Source organism: Mesitornis unicolor, unplaced genomic scaffold, assembly GCF_000695765.1.
Source record: "Mesitornis unicolor isolate BGI_N332 unplaced genomic scaffold, ASM69576v1 scaffold27601, whole genome shotgun sequence".
Classification (NCBI taxonomy): domain Eukaryota; kingdom Metazoa; phylum Chordata; class Aves; order Mesitornithiformes; family Mesitornithidae; genus Mesitornis; species Mesitornis unicolor.
Genome location: NW_010164869.1, coordinates 12,193 through 38,219, shown reverse-complemented (window position 1 = coordinate 38,219; position 26,027 = coordinate 12,193). Strand labels below are relative to the sequence as shown.

The window sequence follows — 26,027 nt, the reverse complement described above, 5'->3', positions numbered from 1 at the left end:
GGACCTCTGCAAATTTTGAGTGCCAACACAATCTTGTGTCTGAGTTGCCCAGTGTCATACGGATTTTGTGAAGAACTTTGCTTATTTTGAACCTGTCACCTACTAGCTTCATTCAGTGTTTCCTCATGCTGGAAGAGACGAGTGAACAATTTCATTCTTCATTCTGCTGAAGAATTTATAGGCTCTTTCTGTATCTACCCTTAAGTTATTTTTCAGACTGAAGACTGTTTAGAAGTCCTTAAATGCCTTTGATAATCTATGTCAGCCTTTGTATCTCTTTGTTTTATATCCTTTTAAAAATGGTGAGACCAGAACTGCACATGTTCTGAGAATGCCACAGATGTATCCCCTGGCATAATGAAGTTTCCTATTTTGTTCTCTTTTCCTTTCTAGTGTTGTAGATTATTCTGTTTTTATTTTTGATTGTGACTGAACAATGAGATGACATTTTCATGAAATTGCCTATTATAACTCTATGAACTCTTTCGTGAATGGTAATATCTAGTTCAGAACCCATCAGTGTGTATCTGTAGTTGGTATATTTTTTCCAGCACTCGAATTATTCTGCATAAATTTATATTCAGTTTCATCTGTCCGTTTATTGCCCAGTCATGCAGTATCATGATGTACTTTTGCAAGTCAGATTTCTATTTTGCTACCCTTGTTCTGGGTAGCTTAGAAAAATAAGGGTAAAAGGGATGAATTGTCAGTTTACAAAGCTTGCCAATGGTACCAACTTGGTCATTTCCCTCCCTTCTTTTCCTGATTTGACCTCTCTCCTGTTTTTATATTTCATCTTTTCCTTTTTTTAACCTAGGTATTTCTCTGACTGTTTTTTTCTTCAAAATTTGAAAATCCAATTTTGGAGAATCAGGCAAAATGAAGTACAAAATCTGTATTATGGTAGGGCCAAATGGAAAGCCGTGAGGCCAGTGAAACTTTCCAATGACATTGTAAGAATGCATGGTATGACAACTTTGAACATATGCTAATTTTCCAGTATGTCCAGGAGATTTTAATCACAGCACTTTAAACAGCCAAAAATAACTTGTGGGAATTGTTTCTAAATACATGGACCTGTTGGAGAAGGACCAGAGGAGGGCCACAAAAACTATCAGAGGGCTGGAACACCTCTCCTGTGAAGAAAGGAGAGTTGGGGTTGTTCAGCCTGCAGAAGAGGAGGCTCTGAGGAGACCTTATTGCAGCCTTTCAATAGTTAAAGGGTTCTTATAAGAAAGACGAAGAAAGACATCTTACCAGACCTGTAGCGACAGGACAAAGGGCAGCAGTTTTAAACTGAAAGAGGGTAGATTTGGACTGGATATATGGAAATAATTTTTTACAATGAGGGTGATGAGACACTGGAACAGCTTTCCCAGAGAGATAGTAATAGATGCCCTATCCCTGGAAACGTTCATGGTCAGGTTGGATGGGGCTCTGTGCAACCTGATCTTGTGAAAAATGTCCCTGCCCATGGCAGAGATGTTGGACTAGATGATCTTTAAAGGTCCCATTCCAACCCAAACTATTCTATAATTTTATATAATCCAGGCTAAATAAAATAGATTATATCATAAGATATATCAAGCTCACTATGCACTGAGGCTATCCTTGTCCTGAGCTTTTCCATTATTTTTGTTTTTGCTATTTATTCCCTACCTGCATGTAAATCAAGTGTGTTGTAGGACGAATACAAAGACATATGTCCTGCTTTAGTGCATTCATCAAATAATGACTCCAAAACCAACTCTATTTTTTATCTCCCATATTGTTGGCACTGGAAATTGCCTGCTTGGCTCAGTTGCTCTTGTAATTCCCTTTGCTCAAGTCTGTAATATCATTTCCAAATTGTGTATGCTCCAGGACCCACTGTCACTTTGAGCTTGTGGGTTACTTTCCTGGAAATTGAACTAAATAGCCAATCTGCGGTACAAACTGCAACACATACTTCCACATTCATTCTGAGAATTATCTTCTGTGCATGGATTACTTAAACTAACACATTTTGTAATATCCATTGTGTCAGTGTGTTTGCTTGAGATTTTTCAATGTCAAAGACAGTCTTCCTATTTGAAATTCAAGTTCGATCTAAAGTTAAAATAAAAAAAAATAGAAGGTGGCTTTGCATTGTAGTGGAAAGCATTAATTAGCTCTTCAGTGCATTTTCCTGAAAATGTTAATCTTACTTGTGTATTGCACACACCCCAAAAATGGATTAAATTATTTGGCGTGCTCTTCAGGAATTGACCTGGGCAGATTCAGCTCAAAATACAAGATTTTTATTTCAGACTAAAAATATTTTAGAGTGAAGATGCCTTCCCAGCTATCGTAACTAGCACTACTAGAACCACATGTTTCTAGTAGTAGATTGTAGAACAAAATCAACTAATTTTGGTCCATAAACATAATCCCTACTTTTAAGTTCTTGATAAAAAAGAAAAGATCTTCAGAAAAGCCTGAAACACTAGGCTTAGCTTTATTTTTGCTTTACTGCTCAATCTTGCAAAGTGATAGCAGTTATTTTTCTACCTTTCTTAAAAGGTATTTTATATTTTTAATTTCAATAATACTCACATTTAAAACAGATTAAAATTGTGTTGAAGAAGAAAGAAAATCAGCTTCAGAGCAGCAAAAGAAATTAGAATTTATAAATTGTAGTCATGCCATTTTGACCATCGGTAATTACACTATTTTTATGTAAATGTAGAAACCCCTTGAAAGAAGTATTTAAGCACTAATTATCTATTTACAAAAGAATGGCTTTGGAAATGCAGTGAAAAACATTGAGCTGTGCAGGGATTCAGAACAGATGTCATTTTTAAAAAAACTGGGCATAGTAAAAAAAGTGTTGGTTTTTATTGCATTTCTTAAATGTGTGATGGCTCTGATCTGCTTGTAGATCTAAGGCAGAGACAGTACAGCACAGCAAAGTGCATTGCACCACAGTCTTCCAGTATTTCTCCAGGTCTGGGGAGTTGGGATGTCCTGAAGGTGTTAAACTGGCTGCCGGCAGTCTCGGGGAATATTTAAGCTGCATCCCTGTATTGGGAAGATGACCCAGAACAACTGGTTCCAGGTTTGCCTCCTGTGCTAGTGGTGAGAAGCAGTAGAAGCTATAGGAGTGGTTGGTGCTGAAGGATTTTTCCTTCATTCCCTTCTTCCAAACACATGTATGCTTTTGGGGGATTTCTTGCACTTTGTACTAATACCAAGGTTGCTTTTTTCCACTGACAGAGTGGGAAGTAGCCAAACTTCAAGATGTTGAGTCTCTGGGATGACTCGCCTAAAAACATACTATGATCTTCATAAATATTGAGATCTCTGACCCCCAAAATAAGTGAGTGAGTAAAAATACCCAGTCTGATTCCAGACTAGCAGACATGTGTGGCTTTAGGAAGGCGGTGCGGGCCAGAAAGGCAGAGAGCAACCAGGGAACTGAAAGATCTGGAACAGACAGTGCTGCAAACTGTCATTGCCTCTGGTGGAGATGTTTGAAAGAGCCCAAGGAAGACAGGCGACCAAATTCTAGTTAGTCCTCTTCAGATCTGACAGGCTCTTTATCGTTCCCCCTTGTAAAATTGTGAAAAAGATGCTTGATCCACCTACCATGTGAATGTGTTGGAGGATTAATTATTCTCAGCACAGCACTTTGAGCACCTATTGCAAAGCGCTATACACAAACATTAAACATCGTTATTAGTGCTGTGCACCTCACACAGTGACATGACACACAGCTCTCTGTAGTCGTCCCTTCCAGAAGGTGACAACTGGGAGATGCTGAAAGCACCTTTGTGGGATCTGAAGATCTGCATAGGAATCTCTATCAGTATGCACAGAGTTCTGTGTAGGAAGTCTAAAGTATTTTTTAATTGTTACTTCTTAACACGGTTCTCTATCTCCTTTGTGTTCATTGTCCCCAGATAATGCTGTAAACCAAAACTAGAATATCCTAAAGGGCAGAAAAGCTGTTGTGGAAATTTATCTCATCAGAAAGCTATATTATTTAAGACTATAACTATTCCAGGAAGTAAAAAAGAAAAAATATTTATGAAAAAGGACCCCGTGGCTTACACAGCTGGGGATTCTCAGACCATTAATTGCCATAATCTAAGGGGACACATCAAAGGAAGGCTCAGCGTAGGCAAGCCTTGCAGTCGTACAGTTTTCTAGGTGTCTGGTACTGACCACTAGTGGACAGAAGGTACAGAGCTATATCATCTTTTGGCTTGACTCACTGCAGCTACTCTAATGACCTAGTCTGCAGCAAGTATTGGGTTGGTTCTGCATAATTACAGTGTCATTCACTAAACTAGGGTAAAAAGAAGCCACTTTTCCTTTAGAAGTAATTTTGGCCAATTATTATACATGCGTGTGGGTGTGTATAAAATGCAGTATATCAAAGAGCCTAAGTTGGACTATTATCAGATATTTTTTAGTTTGATTTGCCTTTATCTATTTATTTTAAGAAATCTTGTTTCGCAAATGTGAGCATTATTGTATGTGTTTGCTGTTTTAGTGTTTGATATAATTACTGACTTTTACAATGCAAGAATGTCTGGAGCTAGCAGGTTACAGATGACTTAGGAGGGAGTGTTCATTTACAATGTTATTCCAGATTACACACTATACAAAAAATATGTTAATGTGAATTTCCCAGACATCAGCCTCAGTGTTTAAACACAGAACTGTCAAAGAGATGCTAAAAAAGCAATCTGAGACAGTTATGCAGTCTTTTTACTGTATCATTCACTGCTGTATTCTAAAAGGTTGAAATGAGAGGGAAAAAGCATTAAGTGGGCACTTAGATGATTGTCACTGCTTTTAATGGATACTAAAAATTCTGCACAGTACAATACCAGAGGAGAAGGAGAGCACATCTGCTTGTACAAGTTTGCGTTTATCTTGGTGAAGTTGCAAGTTGGTAACAATTGGAAGCTGCAGAAGAGGTCACTGGTTGATAAAGATGCCCAACTTCTTAGTACATGTGAAGCCTGGAGTATAAACATTATGCATTTGCTTTTGAATTATATGCAGTGTTGATCTAATTCACAGAGAAGAAGACTTGCTGATAGAACGGGATGAACCTTTAAGCACACAGAATTCTAGTTTGAACAAATTCAGTTGCAGAGAACTAGCAAACAAAGGCACATCGTTCACTGCTTTGCATTATGCAGTTTGTGGTCCAAGTAATGGTCCCCCAGCATTTCAAGTTCTTTTGTAAAAATTATGTTCACCATAAAAAGGACCTACTGTAGTTTAGAAGTTAAGAATTGCGGTAATAATTTTGTAATTGGTGCATAAACATGCAAAAAAATAGATGTTCAGTTGATTTTCTTAATTAGTAATCTACAGTAATGAAAGGAATAAACAAAGATGTTACTAGCTAAACAATATATGTACTCTTATACACATTATATTACCAGAACTACTGTCAGATTCTTATACTAAGCAAACAAAGGCTAAGAAACTTTCTGAGGAGGGGTTGCCATGACTGATAAAAACTCCATGTATCTAATTAGGACACTAGTAAGATGATAATACCATATCGCTGTATAAAAGATAACTATGATATCCCAGGCTTTTTGATAGTAAAATAATCTCAAAGAATAATAAATTACATTGATCTAGGAGATTTAGGGCAGGGTTTTTTTGTGTGATGAGTTGTTCTGGGAGCAGAACCACTGCTGCCTGATTTCCTGGATTTCGCCTCGTAGACCTTCTGTGGGTTCTTAGATGTCTCTGAAGCCTCTCCTTCAGAATGGGCATTAGACTTCTTAGATGCCTTCAGGAAATTCAAGGGAATATAATTATCTTTGAGGCCTTTACTGCTCTGCTGAATATAGCAGATGACATTGGAATCTATTGGGCATTTTCAGAGGGATATTGAGAGGCAACCATACAGAAGTGTAAAGCATTATGCCTCTACAACTTTTGTTTCTGTGAGGAAAATACACCCGTTGCTAAAAGTGCTAGATTAAGTGCAAGATAATATGTCTTCAACATTTTTCTGCGTATAGGGGGAGATTACAAAAAGGAAAGGAGAGGGAAAATGAGGCGGAAATGGTGAAGAACCATGTAGCAGAGAAGAAGGAAAAGGAAGGGAAAAATCTCTCATCCCAGGTTAAGATAGAGGTTGAAAGAGGGGATGGTGGCTTGGACCCCCATTCCAAATTGGCAGAAGGCAAAAGTTGGATGTAGTCTGAAAGAGAAAGCCCTGAAAGCCAGGACGGAATTGGAGCTAGTGTGTTTCTGACAGAATTTTGATGTGTAAACATTTCTGTTGTCTCCAGATCGAAATAGTAGGAAGTGGCTAGAGGCTGATTATGGAGGAAAAGAATTTCAATTTCTTGCAAGTTAGACATTATGGGAGGAAAAAACCCCTTATTTCAGGAAAAAAAACCCTGAAATTTTGCTTTGAAATGAAATTTTTATTCACCCAAAAATATTTTAAGCTGTCATTTTGCTGTATTTTGTTTCCTTGGTAATGTCAAAATCACTACATGAATTTCCAAATATATCCCATTCCATCCAAGAGTTATTACAATAATTTTAATACAGAAAACTAGGTAAAATTTTTCCAACCAATTCTAATTGTAGTTCGCCTCCAGGTTTTAGAGTTGTTCTAGCAGAAGCTTCTCAGCTGCCAAAAACGGGGGATCCCTGATCTTTGGACAAAAACCCTTGTCTTGTTTTGGCTAGTCAAAATAAGAGATCAGAAAAAAAAATGTAGCTTTCTCCCAAATTCATAAATTTACCTTATTTTTTTTTTGTTTGAAAATACATCTTTGACTCCCATAGCATATGTTCTTGCATGAGTTTCTTGGCACTCCTGAAGGGCAGATCTATTTCTTACATGCTTGCTGCCTTAATTTTACTGGGGGATGAATTTTGTCCTGGATATATGTGCAGAATTCCTGTGACAGCCATAAATTTTCTTTAATATCTTTGTATACATAGAGCTTCTGTATTAATACCAAGTTTGCTACCTGCCCACCAGCAAAGCCATATGCTAGCATCAAATGTTAATTGGCTATCAGTTGGGTATTTAGTCCCACTCATCTGCTAAATGGGTAGTATGAGAAACTTATACCAAAGTTAATGGAACATAATCTCTCATCCTGTTAAATTGCTTGTCTACCATAGATTTGTTCCATTAGTTTCACAACACGCAGTGAGTTTTTAATTTCTTTCAGCATTGCAGGCTCTTTTTCTTTTCCAGTGTCTACTGAGAGAAACCTAGAATCACTCAGGATGGAGGAGACCTCTGTAGGGCATTGAGTCCAACCTCCTGTTCAAAGCAGGTCTAGTTAGAGCAGGCTGCTCAGAACCCTGTCCAGTTGAATTCTGAATATCTCCAAGGATGGAGATTTCACAGCTACTTTGGGCATTTGCTTTTGATGAATTTGATGAGATTCCTGTCAACCCATTTTTCCAGCCTTTGGAGGTTCCTCAGAATAGCAGACATTCCCTCCAGAGTAGGTTGGCAGATCCCCATCCTTAATTTGGTAGTGTTTGCAAACTTACTGAAATTGCACTCCATCAGATCATCCAGGCTGTTAGTAAAGAAGGGAAGCAGTATTGGCCCCAGCATCACTAGCTGAGGGATACTTCTAGTGACTGACTGCCAGATGGACTTTGTACCATTGACTCTAGCCCTTCGAGCCCAGTATTCCAGGCGATGCTTGACCCACCTTATCTCACCAATTTGGATATAAGGATGCTATGAGAAATTGTGTCAAAGGCTAAAATCAAAGCAAACAACATCCAGTGCTCTCCCTTATCCACAGAGCCAGTCATCTCCTTATAGAAGGCAATAGCATTAGTCATGTATGATTTACTCATGTTAAATCAATGATGGCTGTTCCCAGTAACTTTTCTGACCTACATGTGCTTGGAAAATTACTTTATGGGAGATTTGTTCTATAATTTTCCCAGGCCTGATGTGAGGCTTGATGGCCTGCAGTTCCCCAGATTCCCCTTCTTGTCTTTCTACAGTATGGGTGGGACATTTGCTTTCCTCCAGCCACTGGGAACTTCTCCAATCCGCCTGACTTTTCGAGGGTGATAGACCTTTGATAGACAGGTGATAGGCCCATGTCCATCCACTGCAGCACTCCAGTCAGTTGAACTATCCCGCCATGTCTCCATAATCTCAGAGATGTCACAGCTGTCCACTGTTCATGGCCTTCTTCCTCCTGGTTGTAACCAACGCTCTGTGTGCGCGTGTACAGGTGCCTGGGAGGACCCTCAGTGAGGCTGCTTTTACAAGGGTAATGCAAGAGCCTTTGCCATCCTGTCGTTCCCTGGGTGCTTCCTCACTGCCTCCATGCCATCACTTCTTTTCACAGCATGACAGCCCTTCCCCAGCACACTTAATTTAAAAATCTTCCTGCTGTATTAGTGAACCTGTTGGCAAAGACACCCTGCCCCACTTTTCCAGGGGAATACCATTCCTGTGCAGCAGTCCTTGTTCTTCAAAAATGGTCCTGTGGTCATAGGAGATGGAGCCCTGCGTGCAGCTCTAGCCACGCAGTGTTGTAGGATGCATCCACTCCCACCTGAGCAATGAGCTCCCTCACTGGGAGGACTGAGGAGGTGCCACCAGGGCTGCATCCCTCCCACTGTTATCTGAGGGCTGTCAGTCACCCTTGATATGCTCAGGGTTGCTCTAGTGATACCATTGGTGCCCGCATGGATGAGCAGTCAGAGAACTAAATGTTTAGCATGAGGCTATTTTGAAAAAGAAGAAAAAGAGAAAAAAAACCAAGGAAAACAGCTTAGCAAATGAAAATGTTTGCTAGTGCCTTTACTCTAAGGCTTGTTTTCTTGGAACATATAAATGGAAGACCAAAGAAGCCCAGTGCAATGTGTACAATTGTAGCCACTGCTGTCTTTGGTAGGAATCTTTTGTTAGGAAAAGGCAATTGTTATAAGAAGCCATGGAAACTTCCATGAGTGGGAATTCAACATTCTCAGCTTATTTTGTTTAACAAGGGGCAGGAAATGTGCCTGATGTCTTTTCTACTCACTTTGTCATTAGCAGTTGTGGGAATAAATTGGTCAACATGGAAGCGTTTGAATTATAGCTGATCAGGAGCTGGTGGCACAAAAAGTAATAGATGGGAAAGTGGTGGTTCTAGAGCTATGGACACCTGTAGAAACACAGCCATACTACAGCTATTAGACTATGTGCTTCTGGGGCGGTCTTGGTCCTAGCCGAAGACAAGGCTACAAATTGTGCCATAGTCTGTGCCTAGGGATGTGAAACAATGGGTGGAAACCATGTTGAAAGGATATAATTCAAATAATAACAACATATAAAAAGAGGAAAAGTAGGTCAGAAGTAGGAAAGAGTTGCTGCATTGAGGTAGTTTTCAGGTAAATATTGATCAGATATTGCTGATGTTTGGTGCATCTTAATGCTATAAAAGGCACTTGAAACATTCAACATTTCGTAGGATTGTGCTGACCCACCATGTTGGACTGTGGTCCTGCCGCAGTAAGGTGGTATTGGTCCCTCTGAGGTCAGCAAGAGCATGCCTTTAGCGCAAAGAGATGTTTAGCATTAATTGTTGACCTCTGCACATGGATTAGAATGAGAAATGGTAAGTATGGATCACCGTCGAAGTAGGGAAGGTGGGAAATGTGTAATCAATATTGTGATCTGATAGCTGAGGGTCTTCATCTGCAGCTGCCCAACTGGGGTCTTAACACATATAGTCCATGCCAGTGATGCTCAGCCAAGAACAAGGTTTCAGAGATCCGTACCTAGGGTTGACTTTGCACTTTCAGAGCACTTAGAGTAAAAAGAGATGCGCGTTCGTGTCTTCTGAGGAACAAAGTTTAAACAAAAAAGTGTTACATTTGTGTGCAAGCAGCAAAAAAATGTTCATGTTAGACAAAAAATTAAGATTTAAAGGGTAAAGAGGACTTGTGGAGACAAAGAAACGGAAATAGGTTTAGCAAGTTGCTGCCTGGTATGGAATGAGAGGAAAAAAACTGAGCTGCAAACTCATCAAAAACACAGTTGTTAATTGAAAAGCTGACAGACCTGTAACTACAGCAGCGCTTCTGGCCGCCACTATAATAAATGTAACTGTACATTTAGAGTAATTTGCTAATTTGCCTAAGTAACACCCACAGACAGCAACATGACATAAATACATTAGTGGAAGCAACAACTATAACCAGCTCGCACAGGTTCTTGGCTGCTAGATGGATGGATCAGATGAGCTGGAAAAGATTTTCAAAACAGAGTAGAGATGGAATTGTTAACAATATTGCGGCATACAGGATTTCTTTATATTCCTATTTCCCAAGAATGCTTTAAGGCCTGAAGATTCCCATACATATTGTAGTGTATAAGTAACATTTTTAACTTGTGTGTGTATGTGTGCACACACCCAGAAGGCTTGTATAGATGGAGTACGCATCTGCAAAATGCTAAGCATTTCAGAAGCAAAAATGACAAAATTTACATCTCAAGTTGTCTTTCAGGTAAATGACTGAATCTCCAGCATTCAACATGTAAATACAAATATCTGAAGAGAGTTTCTATTGAATATTCTAAAGGCACACATGTATTGAGTCCCCAGAAAAGACTGGAATGTGCATGATCGATTTTCCTAGTACAGGTGTTACATGTGTCTGAAATTTATACTTCAGAGTTACACAGATCTTTTCATTTGGCAGATAAAGAGTTCAGCCATGTGGCACCTCCTCTAGGCTAGCACAATTCTGCGTCTCCTGTGTCCGTAACTGAATCACGCTGTTGCATTTTATTTTGAAGTCCTACTCATGCCAACTTCTGCCACTGCACATTGACTGGTGTTTTACACTCTCTAAACATCCTACTTTTAGGTTAGGCTTGGGGTCATCGGTAAAGGTTTCTATGTTGTCAACAATACATTTTTAAAATAAAAATTGACAAGATAGCTGCTGTGCAAAGTGGGTCTCATTTTCAATAAAATACTTCTTTCTGCTCCCAGTCTCTTGTTCTGACTGTCTTCATCCTGATGCAAATTAATAGTGCAGAAGCAAAGCTAATGAATGTTAAGACAGTTTCTGTCTATGTTTCCTCTCAGATATACTTAGAAGGTTTCTGTTGAGCTTTTTGAGACAGGTGATGCCTGCTCTCAAGGGCAGAATGTGGTTGATAACCAAGCGAGAAGTCAGGGGGGAAGTTTCTGTTGCAGCACTGCTCTCAGGAAGAACCCACGTGTGTGGGCATATATTCTTCCTTCAGCAGGTGGTTCTTGTAAGGTTTTTCGCTAAATACAGGTTGTAAAATATTCTTGAACATGAGTCACTTTAAATTATAGTTCATGGATCTAAGGAAGTCACTGAGAAAATGGAGCAGGAAAAAGCATGGGATAGAGGCAAACTGCGAGACTTCCCTGTGGGATGTGGAGTTTTGACAGCTAAACCCAATTCCTGTCTTGCTTGAAGGCTTGATATGAATGTCAGGGCAAAGAGGGCAGCAAACCTCTTTGGCTGACCCAGGCTGTGAGTCTGTAAGACCTCCTCAGCACAAGCTGATGAAGACCACGGCTCTGGGAGAAGAAAGCTGACATTATTTTATGAAGCATTCCGGCCAGTCTTCGAACCCTAATTTCTGTCAAGGAGTTATCATCACTGTCACAGTAAGTGATACTTGCAGCACAAATGGCAATTAACTAGAAGTAAATAGTAGAGCAGAAATCTGCAGACCGGTTTTTAAGGTTGATGAGTTGAAAGTAGTTTCAACACATTAATGCTAAGCATGCTAAATCATAGTGTGCCCTGAAAAAGACAGTAATGTCATTTACCCTAAATCACCAGGAATTACAGTAACACACAGTAGGGTTGTGCTTGATTGTTTCAAATATGTTAGCATATTATAAGAATCAATAATAGTGAGTCTGTGTGATTTGTTTTATCAGGTTTTCCATAAAACAAGTAATCTGTTTGTTTTTCACTGTTTTAGGTAGCCTGCCCTATGAATACAAGATTGTGATAGCAGGAAATCATGAATTGACCTTTGACCAGGAATTCATGGCTGACTTAATCAAGCAGGACTTTTACTATTTCCCCTCTGTTTCTAAGCTGAAGCCAGAGAGCTATGAAAATGTACAATCTCTTCTAACAAACTGCATCTATCTTCAAGACTCTGAAGTGACGGTGAGGGGATTCAGAATATATGGCTCCCCTTGGTAAGCAGGTTTTTAAGCATACGTAAAAAAATATTGTTGATTGCTGTCACATCAGCCATTTCGTATGCATCAGCTATATTTGGATTGCTGTGTTAAAAAGAAGAGTAATATTCAGTTTGATAAAGTTTTATTTTTTCTTGTAATGAATCATTCCTGTGACAATATGATGTACTTGTACTATGGTATTGTTAACCAAATAATGATGGGGAAAAGACAGTGTGCTTTTTCAGCTCTCAGCCAGGAGCAGTTTTCTAACATACTCCATGTAGGGAGGATTTGTGTCATAAAATATTTTTTCTGCACTTCGTTTATATAATTACAGGTTAATTTTATTGCTAGTGTACATTCTTTTGACAATTTCTGTCCTACAGAAGAACCTTACTTAAGGTTCATTAGTGTATACAGTAGACATTTAGCGCAGTAAGCTTGTTTCAGTATTTGTTTAGGTGCTTTTTAAATATACCTCAAAATCTTACTCTCTTTTATACAGTAATAGCTTTCTTCAAGTTATAGTTGAGCTTATAAACTAAAGTCAACAAATCAGTGGCAACCTCATATTTCATGGATTTTGCTTTACTGCATAGAGTGAACCCTGACAGTATCGGAGACAGATGGGCTTTGGCTTCCTGACCTCCACCTTGGACCTTGTATGTGCTGCTTCTGTGATTCTTTCTTATGTTACATTACTATGTTATTTCCACTAGTAGGACTATAAGTCGGGTCTTTTATGAGTATACATTTAAAGTAAGTTAAAATTTATTTTAAAAGGCAGGTTTTTAAGGGAATCTGTTATTCTTCCTTTTAAAATCACATCAGGCTGGAATGTGGCAAACAAGTTGTCAAACCTGATGCATACACCCCAATGTGAATTTTCAGTGTGAATAAACTGTGAAATCTCTTGGAATTTATTTTTTTTTTTAATGAAAATTGGCATTTTCCCATGTGGTTACTTGAGATGGGTGTTAATTTTCTGTGAGCTTATTATTCTACATTTGTCTACATTAAATAGCTTCCCTCTTAAATGCACCCGTCTCTCTCTCACTCTTAGATCTCCTGATCTTTCAGGGCTTCTTTCAACCTACCCACCTGCTATGTTGCAGTTCATCTTCCTCTTGTGTCTACTGCGTATTCAATCGATATACAATTTACTTAATTTTCCAAATTATTAGGGAATATATTAGATGGTATCAGTCCCAATATTAACTTCTGAGAAATGCCACTTGGCATCTATTCCCATTTTGATGTTCAACTGTAAATACTGTAATTATGCTCTGTTTACAATATGTCTGGCAACTTCATATCTTCATTGCAATATTCGTAACCAAGCACCATATTTCCAGTGTCAGTAATAATTTTCCAGGCAGTAAAGTACCAAAAGTCTCATTAAAGTCTAGAAAATAAATTAAAACAAAACACTGTCTATAAAGTAGCACTAAGTAGAAACTAAAGGAAACCATTTGAACTTTCTGTGTAGGATCAGATCTGTAAAAACCTGTTGAGAAAACTTTTGTCCACCCACTAGCCCATGAGTAATGTTTCCGTAAAATCAGATCTACCAGCATTCCCTTTGTGCACTAATCTTGTCGTTTTGCGCAAGTTGTCTAAGCTATCTGGCATGACCTATTCTTCGTTTAAAAAAGATCGCTTTCCATCTTTTATGCATCTTCAGGTTATATCTAAACTTCCACAGTACCCGTTTCACAGTGTTGCTAACTCATCTCCCACCCCCTTATGGTCCTGGAAGAGGACTGTTGGAAGGTTCTCTGAAGACTTTTGCTTATTCCATATGGGAGAGAGTCTTGATGAAAGTCTTCCAACCAAAGTGGGATTTTGTTTTTATTATGCAGTGTTGAATGAAGTTTCCATGCTAATTGATACCATGTCCAGTGGTAACAGCAATGACAACAGTAATAGTAATAATAACTCGCTCTCATTAGTCTATCAGAACAGCAGATGCAGAAGTAACGAAGTCACATTACCTATCAATCACATCAGCCAGCCCACCAGATAGAAAACTCAGGAAGAGAAAGAGCTATTTTGTGTGGGTTAAACTATCTGTCTGTTAGATTGGAGGCTGTAGTACAAGTCTGTGCCTACTGATCACTACTGTTCTTTAGCATTTCTTTTTGTTTCTGTACTTCATTCACCCTGAAGAGAGAGATTTGTCATAGCCCCAATCTCAAGTTTCCTTCTATGTCATAGTAATGTAATATCTAAAAATCTACAGAACTTTGGTGAACTTTCTATGGTGAATCTTTTTTTTTGCCCTTGCATCATGAAGCCATTTCTTTAGAAAACACTTATGCACCTAGTCAAGACTTCAGAATTTAGAGTTCTTTAAGATCTCAGAGCTCAACAAGAGAGCTAAATGTCATGCAGTTGCTTGTTTAGTATCCTAAAATACTATCTTTTCCAGCCTTGAAAATATGCATATAACTTTTTGAATGGATTTGTTTAATTGGAGAACTCTCAATTACAGTTCATGTTTGTTGTCCATGTGGGTCTCTATTTAATGAGAAGGAGAGGTATCTAGAAGTTAAAGGACTGGGGCCCTAGATCCTGCCTTCCCATTTCTGATTGCAGCCCTTACCTTCTGTCTTGCTTCAGTCTCTGTAAAAATAAGCACAAGCTGGAGATACTCCTCTTTTATAGAACAGGTTGATCAATATTTGCAAAGTACTTTGAGAATCCTGGGGTAAGGTCTGAGTGAATGCCAACCAGCATTAACTTAGTGTGTTTACCTGTAGCCATCTGCATTTTTATGTACGACCTGCATACAATTAGGTTGTACTTCTGCTTAACATGTTTTAGTTGCAAAGGAAACCATTAGAGCTTGGTTGGTTTGCATAATATGCCAGTCTCTAAGGCCTTTTAAATATGTGCCATTTGTGTGTGGTTAAATATTTTCAATAGCGCTTGGGTATTTTGACCTCTGTTATTATCTAAAACTCGGTGGTTATTTTTAATTGCATAGAAGAAATGGGACACTGTCTTGTCTCCGAAACCAATGCCGCAACTCTCCTGGGCTCTAAGGGCAAGATTGCAAGTGCCAGATTGAGCCTGTACTCACTAACGAAAATTTAACTGCCTGAGATGCTAATTACGCTAGTATGATCATCAAGCAGGGAGCAGCCATTTTTAAATACAAGCTGCAAAGCACAAAAGCTGCTATTGAGGAATTAGTATTTGCAGTACACTGGTATCTTGGACCAGAGACTATCAGTATAGATGATGAGGGAGAGTAGTATAAAAATGTTAGATGCTTAATGAGAATCGTGAGAATACCTAGATGTGAAATGTGTCCAGAGCAATCTTGAATTTTAAGGGTGGCTGTATTTGGCCTAGAGAGCTGGTATCAACAACGTCCTTACAATAGGAAGCTCTGATTTAGATATCAAACTGCCTGCAATCAATGGATGGTCCAGACAGGTGCTTTGGAAGTCACAAGTTGAGATAATAGTGGAAATTGAAATTTGAAACAGACGGCCTTTTCTGTGTCATCAGATTGTTCTCTCTGTGAGGACATCACTCATGGAGTCATATTAGTTATTGATTAGTGAGTATTTCAGCTATAGATTTTTAGCCTTCAGTTATAGTTAACCCCCACTATGTGTTACTGTTTTGCAGTTAAGAGTGTTTCCTACAGCTAGAATGAAGATAGCCTATACAAGCCACTTGTGCGTCGGCACTGCTAAAGTTTTTAATTGCACAGTCACACAGTGTGTTTGCACAAAGAGACCCTGATGCATTCAGTACACAAGATCTTCTGTGCATGCTGAATAAGTCAACTATATGTTATTCCTTTCATAGTCATTATTCAGAATTGTCATGTGTAAATAAATGACTCTAAAGGTGCATGTATGTTTTAGTATCACTGTGAGATACCTCTCTGAGATTCCTACTTGCATGTGTGATCCTGCCTGTTGCTAAATCTGCTTCTCTGCTGCACGAGGTTCCAATCATGGACTCTGTCCTACTCTGTTTTTTCCATGGAGTTTTTTACAACTCAGTGAGTAAGTAACTTGGGTCTCTGTTCTCCTGTTGCATGCAATAACTAATGATAAGACCTGAAGACTAATGAATTGATTGCTGATCAATACTCAGAAGCTGTTTGTGTTTAACAAAGATTATACTGGCTGTTCCCTCAATGTCTAATCTTGCACTCAGATTTATAGAAAATATCTTCTTCCTAGCCACTGAATTTCCATAATGCTCCTAAGCAGCTGCATACAGCTGCAGGAGGAACTTTGGTCTTCCTGCCCTCAAACGGGCATGCAAGGTGGCAGGAGAGCATTTGATCTCTTTCAGTGCTTTTTTCATTTTCCACAATGTGGAAGAGGAAGGGACAATCAAAGCCCTCTTGCTAAACATGTGACAATTTCATTATTCTAAATGACATATTGGCTTGGATAGCTGAAAGAGGAACTTTAGGGTGAGATTGCCTCCAGACTCATTATGCAGAGAATGGATTTTTGCTTGGCTTTGATTATCTGGGGGGGTCTATTCCTGTGAAACAGAACCTCATTTTTCTTTTTGCAGAATTACAGCTTTTTCTAGTGTCTGTGTATTCTCATTTCCTCTATCATTCTTTTGTTATAGGCCATCTCAAACTTCAGAAACTTTCATTTCCCAGTCAGGGAAAATGGGAGAGCAAAGATTAGTATCAGCCTAGAAAGACATTTGTGGCAATTTGTCCTGAAGTGACAGACATCTGGGCTGGAATCCCAGATGCAGCTTCTCTCCAGTGGAGCATTGATTAGGTGTGGCCCCCACATGTTCATATAGAGGCCAGCAGCTCTCGTACAACATTGTTGTTCAAATAATGGGAACTGAGTGAAGAAGGTTAGAGACGTGTACGTGGGGAGAGGTTTCTTTCTGTTCCAGTGTTGTTTTTACTGAGCTTTGCATTCTGAGTCAGGGCCATTCCGTGAGCTGAATTCCTTCCAGTGGAAAAGACATCAACCTGTAGGTTGCATTAGTGAGTATCAGCCACCAGCTCAGTCCAAAGCAACCTTGACAGGGGGCTTATTCTCCAAATCATCATCCCACTTTGGTGTTAGGGCTGGAAATCTGCTCCAACCTGTTGGCCCTTCTCTTGATGCAGTGCAGCTGGCTGTACTATTCCAGTATGCAGCTGAGTGCTTTTACTCAAGTGATATAGTCCATGGAGTGTGATCATTAGTGCTTAGCTATGCTTGTGTAGCTCTCATCTGGTTTGTTATTTTCTTGTCCACTTTTTTTGGTCACAGAGTAGGTGACTTTGTTATGCTCTCTCTCAAATGTTCTCTCTCTTTTGTGTGTGCGTGCATGTGTGTGCACGCACGTGTGCACTTTGGATCAAAAGACTGGTAACTTGTGTAACTGGGTACTCTCGAAGAGCATGCGAGGGGCAAAATGAGGCAGACTTATTTTTGTTTCATACTGACTCTAGGCCACCCATACCCATGGTCTCCATTTCAGTGCCTTCCTCCTCCATCTTTTCAAGAATGGCTATAATAGTCTCTTTCATTCCTCACTGAACTCGGTTTCCATCAGTAAAGTAATGTAGTGAAGATTTATAGATTCATTTCATGAGAGGGACACGTTTTCATTTTGCCAGTGATGAATCATTTTATGTTTACTTTCGCAGACCTTGTACAAATCTTTACAGTCATTGAGGTGAACATCAATTAAAATGAAACTGTGTTAAAATAAAATATTGACTTCATTTAACATGATATACCTCCCAGGTTGGGAGTGTGGCTTCCAGACAGAGCAGCAGCAGCAGCACAAGATGTTATATTGCAGGTTTCAGTCCCTGTAAAATTCACAGAAAATAGTAACTTCTGCCTCCAAGTGACCACTCAGATTCTTAGTTCTTATGCCCCCTTTCAAACCTGCAAAAAGCCTATACAGTACCTTGTGCGTGACTGAAATATGTAGGGACTTAAAAATTAGTGTTATTCATACTAGAAGTTTGTCTAAGTAAACCAGCTGATCCTCCTATGTTGTCTTCTCTCTTCACCCTCACTTGGTCAAAAGATAAAATACAAATAGCTACAGGGCAATTGCTCCTGCACTGTTTTCTTAAGCAACAAAATACTACTCTAAAATTCTTGCAAATGTCAGATTCAGTAGATTTTTGAGCAGGTGGTTTGTTTTCACATCTAGCTCTGCCACAGCTACAGTTTTGTATGGATAGATGTGGAAATGCTAGATAGGAATGCTGGAGAAATTACAGATTGCTGGGTTTTGGGTGCTCAGAAATAAGATTTTTGAAATGGTAGATGTTCCCTGATATTTAAAGTTGGGAACTATTTGGAGCTTTTTTAATTACTGACTTTGAGTCAGGCAATATAAGTGAGTGATTTAGGAAGACTGACATGGTTCTTGAAGAAAATTAAAACCATCAGTGGGAATAATAGACTCCACTCATTATTTAGAATTGAGACACCTCAAATTTCAGAAATTCTGGAGAGAAAGTTGGCATGTCAGCCTATCTGATGTGGCTGCATTACTGTGGGTAGAATGCTGAAGATGTTTTATTTCAGGCATTGAGTAAATGGTAGGTAAGATGTGACAGATGTGCAAGAAATAGCAACATGTTTAGAAGAGAGAAAGCAAAATCCATCATCCTGTTAAAATTTATTAATTAACAGTCTGAGGCACATAGATGCAGGTTTAATTGTATTTTAATAGAATGCTGGAGTGATATTTTTATTTCCTCTTCCATACTTATCAGAAACCATTTTCAATTTTGGAAAGCGCTGCTTCTAAAAACACTTAAAACCACAACATGCTGTAGTTTAGTTTGCAGCATGTGGAAGATTGTAAGAATGGTTTTTCCTGCAAAATGATTTTTATCTATTAAATTCAACTGTTCAGGGAAGGTGACGGGAAGAAATGTAAGATATTGAACTCCTGAAGTGTGAAGGGTTTTCCAGTGGCAGAAAGTGAGACTTAAGAGTGCCTTCTGACTGTTTTAACATCAGAAACAGATCACTGGATCATTTTTGTCCTCATTTTTTCTTTTTTTTACTATTGGCACTTTGCTAAAATTGGTGCATTTCATGTGATAAACTCATCTTGGAATGCTTTTTTTATACCATGACTTGGAAATAAAGGAAATATGAGTCTCACTGAGTAGACACTAGGTATACAGGTGCTGTTGCTCATGTAGCAATCAAACTGAATTCAGGAGAGGTCTTTTTAATGAACGCTGCAGTACAAATTGAGTGACTGAAATGAATTAGCAAAAATCATTAGCATTGCTGAGAAAAATGTGTATGGAACAAAATAAAAACTTATTAGACTCCAAGTGAATTTTCTATAGCATGTTAAAGAACAGAGTTGTTTTTATCTAATTAAACTGTGCAATAAGTATGCGAGCAAATTAAAATGTAAACTGAACTACAACTATTGTAGCCTATAAATACCATCAAAGTCAGACCATTATGATAAATTCTAGTTACCATGTGCTCCTGAGAAATTTTATTTTTCCATTTCCTGCAAGATCTTTTTTAAAATTTGCAACAGTTTAGAACATCCCTTTTTTCTTTTCTTGTTAATGAACTTTCCAGATAATGTTTTCTCTCAAATAAAATTTCTTCCCAATGTTGCCCAGGGCTGAGGAGTCTGGAACACTTCAATCTTAGAATAGTCACAGTAGAGAAAAAACAGAGGAAAAACACCTTTGCATGCTGCTTACTTGTATGTGTTTACAAATTAGAGATACGAATCAGTTCTCAAACACATTTCAGTGACCTCTTGAAGGGTGAGCTTAAGCAGTTACTGAAGCTAAAGATGCTTTACACAGGTGTGTCTGTACAAGTGCGGGACATTGCACTGCCTATGTGTGCATGTATGCTGAATACAGACCAGAAATCACGCTGATTTCACATAACATTTTTGGGCAAGTCCTGTTTCTTGTAATGTCCAAACACATTGTGTGGCTTTGTATTTCTGTATGCAAGTGAGGATTTGCATTTACTTTGTTTGTTGCAATGTTTCTAGCTTTAGTTAAATTTGAGAGCGGTCGAAAAAATATATTGCTTTAGTTTAATTAGCTCGGTAGGAAAAACATCCTTTTTTGGGCAGTAATTATTAGTTGTGTATTATTGGAAGTAGTTAAAATTCAGTTACTTAGCAGAAATAATTGAATCTTCTGATCCAGTAAACTAGCTCACTTTGGATTCAGCTGGTTTTTAATTTAAGACCTATAGAAGAGGAGACCTGTAATCTCACTACAGGGAATTGGCTTCACTTTCCTGCAGTTCATAAACCACAAGAGTGAAATTGCAATCCCCCACAGCAGTTTTCTCTTTATTTTTCACATCAGCTTGAAAGTTTAGTTTTATGAGACAGAGCTGATTTTAAAGTGCCTTTTTTGTTGTTTTGGTGCTTTTTTCCCCATTTTTTCTTGAACAAAAGGACTACCAGCTCTATCTGTAGTCTGGGCTGTAGTCTCAGACAGCAGCAATTTCAGGATGTTTGGAAGATGTAAACACAGTTGGGTACTGCCATGAGCCCTTTGGCGGTATTCCAAGAGAAACACAAATAGCTGTAACTAGTTTGGAGCGGATCTGCATGGAGCTGATTCTCAGCTGGAGTAAATTGGCGGAGCTCCACTGGCTTTTGAGCTGTTTACACCTGGTGAGAATCAGCCCCTCTACTTCACGGTAGCTTGTATGTGGGCGTTTGCCCCGGGTTTTTACATAGCAGATATGTTACTACATCAAGAAGTAGATGGTGACTTTACGGTGTGCTGTATGCGAAGAGCTGTAAACAGAGCCACCATCACAGGAACTGATTGTAACATAGTTATCTGAGTTCTTTCTCTTTTCCCTGACCAGATTTTAAGGGGAAAAGTAATTTGTCATTTGTTGCGAAGCTGTTTAACAGCAGAACACTTCCTTTGGTTTTGTTGTTCATAAATTATTTTTATTTAATAAATTAGCATTGTTTAGTATGAATTAATATGAGGATTTTCTTCCCCAGTAAGAAATTATAATTAATTGGAACCAAAATTAAAACATAAAGCTGCAGCTGTGTGTGCCAAATATTTCTAATTACTTAATTTACATCAGGTAAGTATATAATTTTTTTAAGGTTATGTCAGAATTCCAAGCTAGCTGAAAGACCGCCCAGGTGTTAAAGCTGTACCTTTTTGGTATAGAAAATTACATTGCAGCAGTTGGTTTCCACCACTGTTCTGTGGGGTGAATTTAGGACTGCAGGAAAACATTAATTTGGAATTTAGGATTGCTTGGATGTTCTTCGTTTCAGGTAGAAACATGGCATATGAAGTATTGGTATGTGCTTTTTTAAACAAGAAGTTCATCTGTTGCTAAATTGAAAATGTTAAAAATAATACATTTTATGCATATATGCACATGTGCTGTATTAATTTATTAGTTTTGGTAGCATTTTCATGCTTGTTTAACTCAAAATGGCTTTGAACTTTCTAAGGAAAAGAAGGTAAAAAAACCCAGAAAACAAAAAGGAAGGGAAAATAAAAAAAGTACTGGCAGATAGTTAGTCCATATGGCCTATTTACTCCTGTTTTTTTGAGAGAAGAGCATAAACCTGGTGAGTTACTAAACTGAGAAGTGGCTACAGTGAGAGTCTTTTTATTGATTCTCAGTGCACCTATAACATGTCCTGCGTATTTTAGTCATGTTTCATCTAGGAGAGTCCTTCCAGGAGCTGTGTCAGAAAAAAACCCACAAGTCCAGCATCTCCATTGAAAGGAACACTCTGTATCCTCAGTTAGCAAACTTCTGCCGTGTCTTAGAGGACTGCTGTCAACACCAAATAGATGGCTGTGTGGAAGAACTTTATTTTTCTTTAGCTGTCTGATCATTTCATAGTGAAAAACTGTAAAGATGCCATGCGTAGATGGAACTCAAATTATTTTTCCTTACTGATTGGCCCATTCAGGATAAGTTTTACATTTAAAATGAGATGGTGTCTCTACTGTGAACAGTGGGGCTGTTAACTCCTCCTCTCTCTTAACCCTTCTCTCTGTGACTGTCAGCTCTCAGTGTCTGAAGTACAGTCTGCACAACCCAGCTGTACCTACACTTTTGCGTATTGCGAATCAGAGAGACTGAGGGAACAGACTCTGAGACATCAGGAGCTCAACACCTTAGCTGTGCATTAAACCCGTAAGACTGTACTGAAGGTCTTTACAGCTCTACATCTGTACCCTCAGTGCTGAACATCTTGGCTAATTATTCCAAATTAGCTTTTAAGTTTGTTTGTTGGGTTTATTTTGTTATTTTTAAAAAATATCAGATGGGATATTATCATTTGGCTCCCAGCAGCATGAAATAAACCATTTGCATCTGGTGTTGGCATGTTTTAAATTCAGTCTTTCATTACTTTTTCTCCTTACCTGTTATCTTCTGTATTCTTATTATGAAGATAAAGTAGATTTCATTTTATTTTTCATTGTTTTATAAGAGATTAATGTTTAGAAATGATCAGTTCCTATCTGTCACAGCTCATTCTTTCCTCTTTCCAGTCAGAGATGTATGAAATCCTTTACTAAACAAAAGATAAATGATTTCAGGTTTAACTCAAATTGCAAAAGAAATAATTACTGTCAGAGGGCCATATTCTGATTTTTACCTTCCTTTCCTTTTGTGAAAACAATAATTTAATTTGATTCAGAGTTTCAAGAATAAACAAGTAAGGCAAAGAACCACGAACCCAGCAAACCTCCCCAGGGAGGCAATGTTGTCTGTTGTGGCCAGCAGACTGATAGAAGATCCGAGCTCAATTTGCTCCTCGCTACAGCCTCCCAAAGTTAATGTTGTGCAAGCCATTTAGTGTCTTAGCACCTGCATTCTCCCTTCTGCCTTCTCCTTTCCACCTGCTGAGCTGTACGTTGTGGCCATATATTCCATGGGATAATCTTGTATGAGATTAACCTTCAATTACATTTGTTAGTTTTAAGTGTAAGGCTTTAGTTTTCATTTTAAAAGGCCTGGTTCCAGTATTATGAATAAGTGAATCTAAGTTTCTTTTTCATGTGATTTAATTCTTTTTGTGCACTGCTGTTGTATCTCTTTTCTAAAACTGTGCAACCCTTGTCTCCCTTCTCCCTTACTTGGAAGTTAATCATGATACAGGTTTTCTCATAACTCCCCAAAACTTCTGAAACCTGCTTTTTTTTTTTTTTAAATCTCAGTTATGCTGTTGAAATGCTCAAATGCCAAGATGTTGAACAGTATCTCAGACCCTATAAACAGTGTCCTGCCAGTCGTTCTTAACACTAATGGCCTAATGGTCCCTGCCTGCTTTGGACAGTCCTCTTGAATGCAAGGAAGACAAGACAGAAAAGATGAATGTTATTTCACAACTACTTTAGATATAGAAGCAGCCAATACACCACAAAAAAGGTGAATTTTCATGAATCCTCACTTGGAGAAAAAATTGGGTAAAAAGCAGTAGAAATACTCGGTGAACTGCATAGTTACTTACTGAGGAAAGGCTAAACAGGCAATTACAGAGATTCAGTAAATTCAGCTAACACGTGTGGGACATAAAAATATGAACACTTGAAGGATGTGAACAGCAGGCAGACAAGGCAGGTATACAGTGTATATAGTACTGTGTATCTGTGTTCACAGGTTTGTAGCTAGTTATAATAGTAAGATTAAATCAAGACCAGGAAAAATTAGACTTAAATATCCAACAGTGACATTTCTTGGGCTAAGAATCAGCATGTTTTGGAATTTTACCTGTGATTGCCACTGCTGAATCTAACTGCTCTTTAATGCTCCATGACCAGTCCCTTTTACCAGTATGACTTTCAGCATGTATAGTCCAGTCTTTTAAACGCTGAATATGTGCAGCTCTACAGTTGTCATGAAGGGGAGCAGAAATGAGAAGTTTGATTTGGTCTGTTCTTTTCCCACTGAGCTTCTTTACAGTCACCAGCCAATATCTGTTTATTTTCCTACCAGAGAAAAACGACAACTGTTGTGGAGGAAAGACTGGAGCAAGTTACATGTGTTTGCGAACCTTTGAAATTTGTTTTGTAAGCAAAGGAATTCTAGCGAGAGGAATTCTAATTTCAGCTGCGGGAAAGGTTTCTGTAGGAAACTGCAGAAATGAGGAGGCGCATTATATTTTAGTTCTGGGTTTTTTTGCTGTTAAGGTGTTTGCAAGATGCTGCCCACCAATCCCTTGAATACGCTAATGTCTATTGAGTCAGTTACCACCCATAGCTCTCTGTAGGTACTGGACAATGGAAGGGAGTTTTCCCTTGAAGTCAAAAGGAGTAATTGTGTACCTACTGGTGGCAGGATTTGTTTTATTCAGCTGGACAACCTAGCTGCAGCTGCTGCAGTAAATCTTGTAGTCTTGAAGTTCTTGTGGTAGCTGACACCCTGCAAGCACTATGGACAGTGCAGTGGTGGGAATATTTCTTTGCCTGCCTGCTGGCTGGCTGCCACGTTCGTTTGTAGCTGATGACCAAGTACTGTCCCCTTGAGCTGGTAAGTGTATGGAGAGGAAAAAATCCGTTCTTTAAGTTAAAATGTTCAAATTGAGTCAAGGTAATGGATAATCAGATTTCACTCTCATTGCTTGCAATAGAAAAACCCATGCACGTTGATAGTCTTCCCCAGTCAAATATACTTTTTTGTGCTCCCTTTTTTGTATGTCTGCTGAGCAGATTGAGATGGGTACCAGTGGTTTGAAAATTGAAAACCTTCCATTTTCACGTAAATTACAGGTCAAATCTGTATGGTACATTACTGCCCTTTACAGTAAATCACATGTAAAACTAAGTTATACCCCACTTAAATGACAAAAGAATTCTTGGACTACATGGTAGCTTTTTCCAGTAGTAGCTGAATAAAAGAAGAAAAACTTAATAAATAATTAAGACAGTAATACATTTGACCACCTTTTTTGTAATGTGATTTTTTTCTGTTATTGTCACAGAAATGCTCCTTTCAAAGACAACTAAAGTGCTAATGATAGCTAAGAAGGTCATTCCTAGGAGGTTAAACTGGTTTAATTAGAATTTTTGAGAAGGTTACTATAAGAGTGCAGAAAGATGTTAAGGGGTTAACCTATAAGAGATTACATTGTAGTCAGTGTTCTGTTAAAGTTTGAATTAATTTTTCCCATGGGTTTTTCACATTCTAATTTTCAACTAAATGAGACATCTGTTTCAGAAAAGGAAAATTTGCTATGGTTGTCATAGCAACTATCATTCTGTAAGAAAATTATTCCAATGGTTACTTTAGAACAGAAAGATAGAAATTCAGTACATAAAGCAACATCCGATTGCTAGTACAAATTCTGATAATTCAGCCCTTTTTGTATGGTGGATTATTTGACCTGCAAAACTTGTTCATATGTTTTTAACATAAGGTTAATTGTTCTGTAAACAAATTCACTTCCAATATATTTCCCCCCTGGAGTCTTATATGTAGACAATCATTATTCTTAGCATAATAATAATACCACTGAATTTCAGTAGTATGTGGAGAGACTCAAACTGTTCATTTTAAGAAGATAAGACCTAAATCAAAGTACATTTCTACATGGCTGCTTCACTTCAGAGGTGAAATACATTCATGATATATGTCTTTAATTGCCAAATACATTTTTCTGGGTTTTTTTTTTTTGAGAACAGCAGGTTTTTCTCTTATAAACATGCATGACAGTATTTTCTTTGTAAAATATGAAATTTGATTGAAAATGAATGTATAAAAAATTTGCACTTTTCCTGAGCAAGCAGTAACTGGAGATCCAGAAATTTGGTCCTTGATGTGAAGATTTTAACTTTGTTTTTAGGTTCCATCGTAACTGGAAATTTTAGACATAGTTATCTTT

At 38.3% G+C, this 26,027-nt stretch overlaps 1 protein-coding gene across 1 annotated transcript in view; it reads left to right on the top strand.

Moving 5' to 3' along the window:
* MPPED1 (metallophosphoesterase domain containing 1) overlaps positions 1-26,027 on the top strand; it is a 46,965-nt gene that overhangs the window by 8,746 nt on the left and 12,192 nt on the right. Inside the window, exon 3 of the mRNA XM_010194454.1 lies at positions 11,966-12,191. Within this exon, the coding sequence (XP_010192756.1) occupies positions 11,966-12,191 (226 nt within the window). The remainder of the gene's footprint in view (positions 1-11,965; positions 12,192-26,027) is intronic.